We start from the raw sequence: 5,709 nt of genomic DNA on the forward strand, positions 1-5,709 counted from the left end.
CAAAAGAGAGAAGAGAGAGAGAGAGAGAGCACGTGTGCATACACGCTCCCCATCGATCAACTGTACATGTATAGAGGAAGAAATAGCAAGATATGAGTGACCATAAAACTAGAGCAATTTTATTTGTCTTGCACTATTGATTTGCTGTCAAATTTGTTAAGGAAGCTCATCAGCAAAAATAACTTTTACTCATCTAATCCTATTCCAAATCAGGTTGTTTCCAATATCAGGTGAATAACTTATTGTGAACTAAAGAAACAAAGACTGGTCTTATAAGTTACATATGATGTTGAAGAAGCCATCAGAATTAAGAACCTTTACTCTTAATCGAGTTACAATCTAATGTTCTGCAAAACCATATGCATATCTGCCTTCAGTGTTGTCAATGCGCGAGGCGCAATGCGAGGCACAAAGCATCTTTACGTGCACATGCACAATGCACAACAAAATGCGCGCGCCCGAGTAATGCCAAGCGCACACTGCACATATAATTTTTGAAGATATATAATCAAGCACGAAAGAATATGTTTAGAAATTCACATAAAAAATATGTCAGGATAAATAATATCTTTCTACAAAATCACAATATAAGGTCTTAATTTCTAATGCTAACACCCAACATAGTATCAAAATTCATAAAATTTTAGATCAAATGTCAAATCAGGACTAATATCCAAGCAAAGGATTAGTTATGGTCCTCAATTGAAGGCCACTAAAAAGGCCTAATCGATTTATTTTGCTTTTTGAGATATGGATTATCGAGTATAAAGACTTGATTGAAATGTTAACAAACAGAATTATATGAGGTTATGTATTACATGCACCCTACGCAAAGTCAGGATGTATGCGAGGCACAAAAGACGCTGTTACATCAGACGCGGGGCGCTTTGCAACCACACCGCAATACAAGGTGCATGAGGCGTGCGCCTTGGAAAACACTGTCTGCCTTAGCATTTTTTTTGGAGATGCATCCCTTATTTTAAGTAATAGGACCAATTCATGGTTGCTTCTTATGTTAGCCTGTAAGTTGTGGTAAACAAATACCTTAGAACCCTTGTAAGTTTGAATTGAGGTTAGTATCTGTTTGTCAGACATTTCATTTTTTGAACTTTGTACATCAATGTACCTCATCTTTGTTTGTTTGTAAAATTGATTAAGAATTTTAAAGGAGAATTTTTTACTTTTGCGTTGAACCATTGCCTTATTGCAAAATATCAAAAGCAATATTCATGAACTCATATTATGGATTCTTCAATAATTTCTTTACATCTCCAGCATATCATAACTTGTCTATCTGTAATCTTAAAAGATACACACATCTGTCTTAGTAGTTTTTTTGAGATGCATCCCTTATTTTAAGTAATAGGACCAATTCATTGTTGCTTCCAATGTTAGCCTGCAAGTTGTGGTAAACAAATACTTTAGAACCCTTGTAAGTTTGAATTCGGGTTAGTATCTGTTTTGTTAGACATTTAAACTTTTGGACTTTGTACATCAATGGTCCTCATCTTTTTTTGTATGTAAAACTGATTACGAATTTTTAGAGGATAATTTTTTTTACTCACATAGAACCATTTCCTGTTTGTAAAATATCAAAAGCGATATTCATGGACTTATGGATTCTTCAATAATTTCTTTACATCTCCAGCATATGACATATCATAACTCGTCTATCTGTAATCTTTAAAAGATACCAACTTATCATGTGATGTTCACTAAAATATAGGCCATTTACCAAAGCTGAAGTTAGAGCTTGAACCTTTAGAAAAGTACTTAATCAAAATGCTTTAGGCGAATTTCTAACTGTTATTTGTTTGCAAATGGATGCCAGACATGAATGCACTGACAAAGTCAATGTGCTGGAAAATGGTGAAGAAAACAAAGGATTCCTTGAACCAAGTGGGTTTAGCTATCTATAGAAAACCTACTGACAACAACTGCTATGAAAAAAGAGCAGAAAACAGCCCTCCGCTCTGTGAAGAATCTGATGATCCTAATGCAGCCTGGTACGCTTGCTGTCAATAAGAGCCTAAGTTCTAGTTTTATTTTGATTATTATGCAGCAAATTATGGTGTGATCTCTTTTCTGCTTTGAGTAGGAACGTCCACCTTCAAGCATGCATGCACAGAGTACCTGTAAATCCTGCTGTTCGTGGGTCACAATGGCCAGAGCAATGGCCAGAAAGGCTGGGAAAGACACCTTATTGGCTAAACAATTCTCAGACAGGGGTTTATGGTAAACCTGCCCCTGAAGACTTTGAAGCAGATTATGAACACTGGAAACGGGTTGTGAGCAAATCATATCTGAATGGAATGGGAATTGACTGGTCTACTGTGAGAAATGTCATGGACATGAGATCCATTTATGGAGGGTAAGCAAAAAAATCATATGCATTTCTCTCTAACTACATATTTGATTTCTGACAAATTCTAAAAGAAAGTATATGTTTATGTTTTCTTGATAAATTGGGAGTAATTTAGACTTGTTATCAATCCTGAAGAATAACAACGTGGTTTTCTCAAATTTGTTGCCTTTTGTTAGTCATGAAACTGTGCTATTGAAGGTGTTCTAGTTGATATATTAATTAAAATATTCAAAGCGAGTGAGTTTGTGTGTCATGGGCGCGCACATGTGTGCACACCTATATTGTGCACGGATATTTTGTCAGCATTCTGCCACCTATTGGTTGTGTGCGTGCGTACGCGTATGTTTGTGCACCGATTTTGCAGCTGTGTATGTGTGTGTAGAGCGCATGTGTGCAGCTAAATTGTGTGCGCACCTATTCTGTCAGCGGTCTGACACCATATCGAAGTCTTGGTACAATTGTACTGAAGCTATTGTTGATTTTGTTATATAGCTCCATGTACAGGTTCTTCAACAGTAAATATAAGTAGGATTACATTGGTACACTACATGTATATACATACCACACGAGTCAACTGAATATATATTTTTGTTTTGCAGTTTTGCTGCAGCTTTGAGGGACATGAAAGTGTGGGTTATGAATGTTGTCTCAATTGATTCCCCTGATACCCTTCCTGTTATTTTTGAGCGTGGCCTGTTTGGCATATATCATGATTGGTGTGAATCATTCAGCACATACCCGAGAACATATGACCTGCTTCATGCTGACCATTTATTTTCGAGGCTCAAGAAGAGGTAAGCTTTTCAATTCAGAGATGTCACGTATTTTTCATTATGCCCCATTTGACTGAAGCTACATCATTTGATGATATTTTCAAGTAAAGAAAAATTCCTTGCTATTCTCGTAAGTTAGTTTTTTGATGATATTTTGCACACCTACGTGAAAACAAACCTGATGGCATGTTCAATTTCATAGGAAAAATAGTCTGGAAAAATCACATTGCTTTCCAAACGAGAGAAGTCTTTTTTTCCTTAAGGTTTAGCAAATCGTGTGAACGAGTGAGATAGGGCCTCATTTGTTATTAAATTACGGAAAAAGACTAGAATTTCTGTGAGTGAGGATATTAAAAAGGAGCTATTGTTCCTGTTTCCAATTTCCTATTACATATCATCACAAAGACTTCCCTTTACAGTAAATCAAAATCTTTTATTCAGAGAGACCAAGCTGGTTTAATACTTATTATAAGACTACATCTGCCTGTAAGGTGAAGATAGTCTATTGAAATCAATTGGCGGTTCTGGGATTAGGTTAGCACTTATCTCTGTCTGATATACTAGTTCATTTTAGTGAGTGCTGAGAATTTGACTGCTTATCTAGTCTGCAATTTTTTTTTTCCTGCCAGGTGTAAAATATTGCCTGTAATCGCTGAGGTGGATAGAGTGCTGAGACCAGAAGGGAAGCTAATCATCCGAGATAACGTGGAGACAATCAGAGAGATAGAAAACATGGCTAAATCTCTGCATTGGGAGGTCAGAATGACCTACGCCAAGGAGAACGAGGGGTTGTTGTGTATACAGAAGACCATGTGGCGGCCTCAGGAAGTCGAAGCAAGCTTGTAGTCCTTAATATTTCAAAATGATTGCCAAAAGTCGGGTCATAGTAAATTCTTTTTGGGTGATTTGTTGTATGATTGTAACAATGTATTAGTGTAAAATTTTGATGCCGGCTTCCATCAATGGATGGGAGGGGGTGAGACTGGATTACTAGCTAATAGGGAAATTCTTATGTTCTTGAAAACATGCAATCAGTTAATGAAAGCTCACTCATTATGGGGCCGTCAATTTGAATGACTTAGGTGACTCGTTGATTAACTGTTTGTCAAGTCAGAAGTAATGATGGTTGATAAAGTCTTATTCTCTCATAAGTAAGCATACTTCATGTTTTTGAGTAATGAGCTCTAACTGAGGGGGTTTTTGTGACGTCCTTGGTTTCACTCAAGGCTGCAGTCTAAGGTGAATCTAAGGATGTTAAACCTATCATGCGTCCACATTGTGTAAAGACACGTTTCACCATCACAACAATATTTCTCTAGTGGATAAACCTTTCAAACAAGTTAATAATCCAAATAGATGAAATCCTTTCAAAAGTACGAGTTTGTTGAACACTTGATGATTTTGATGAAATCCTTTCAAACAAGTTTTTAGATTTTAAATGGATTAATAGACTTTAGAAAAGATGTAAAACAATGTCATTAAGTTAATAACCTAAAAATGTGATATATTCCCAAATAGATATATAATATGATAAACCGAAATAATGTGTACGTGTATGGTTTGAGCTTTAAGTATAAACACATAAAGTAAAAACCTAAAAACACTACAAACGCACTACCCAAGTAAAGATTTTTCAATAAGGATCAATCTTGGTAGCAGAGATGAAGCGATAGTGTCTTTGATTTGAATGACATCGTGCTTCATTCTGATTTCCTCCAACCTCCATGAATATCATCGTTAAAGCTCAAGTCCATCCAACCTCTAACCTGAGGATGCTTGTCTAGGATACCTATCAAGCAAACAAAAATACTAGGAGGTGGTGTTAGGAATTGTTTGTTAATCATAAAAACCAGATTAGATAATAGGCTCACAAACATGAGATCTAACAACAACCTCCGCATATGGTCCCTCCTCCAATCTCCAAGTGTGGAAGCCCCTTTAACATTGAATTTTCTATCATAATCTTGAGCTTGTGATAGCTCACATGGCCAAGCCGAGCATGCCACAAATCAGTCATCTCATTCTTTTTGGATTTATCTATGTATGCCGATTTTGCCGACATCACATAGACATATTCTACATTCCGTCTCTCCATGACAAGTTCTCCTAGTGTCTTCAAGTTTCAATAGAATTTTACATCTTGTGGCCCAAATACTACATAGTTTCCAGAAGCTGTTAATTAGGAAACCGATAGGAGATTCTTTTTCATACCCAGTGCATGATATACATCTTGTAGTTGTATCCGATTTGGGTTGTAGCGCGGCATAAATGCAGTCTTTTCGATGTGTGTGATAGGTAATCTTGAATTATTCGCTATCACAACTTCTTGACCACCTTTATACTCCTTCATGTTGATAAGTTTCCCCTTATCTCCAATCATGTAATTGGAACAGTCAGAATCAACGATCAAATCTTTATTATAGCTGATTTCTTCTCGATCTAAAACCGCTGCAAATGCAGACTCAGATTCTTCTACGATCGAGGTTAGTGCCATACTAACAACCTCGTTTTCATCGACTGGTACATCTTCAATAATGGCCACAGATGCTTGGGCATCCTATTCTTCATCAT

General features: G+C 36.6%; 1 protein-coding gene across 1 annotated transcript in view; it reads left to right on the forward strand.

Annotated features, from left to right (window-relative positions):
- LOC109837966 (probable methyltransferase PMT26) overlaps nt 1–4,224 on the forward strand; it is a 6,899-nt gene extending 2,675 nt beyond the window's left edge. Inside the window, exons 6-9 of the mRNA XM_020406359.1 lie at nt 1,832–2,006; nt 2,099–2,371; nt 2,965–3,159; nt 3,768–4,224. Coding sequence (XP_020261948.1) covers nt 1,832–2,006; nt 2,099–2,371; nt 2,965–3,159; nt 3,768–3,984 — 860 coding nt within the window. The 3' untranslated portion in view covers nt 3,985–4,224. The remainder of the gene's footprint in view (nt 1–1,831; nt 2,007–2,098; nt 2,372–2,964; nt 3,160–3,767) is intronic.

Source organism: Asparagus officinalis, chromosome 4 (genome assembly GCF_001876935.1).
Source record: "Asparagus officinalis chromosome 4, Aspof.V1, whole genome shotgun sequence".
Lineage (NCBI taxonomy): Eukaryota > Viridiplantae > Streptophyta > Magnoliopsida > Asparagales > Asparagaceae > Asparagus > Asparagus officinalis.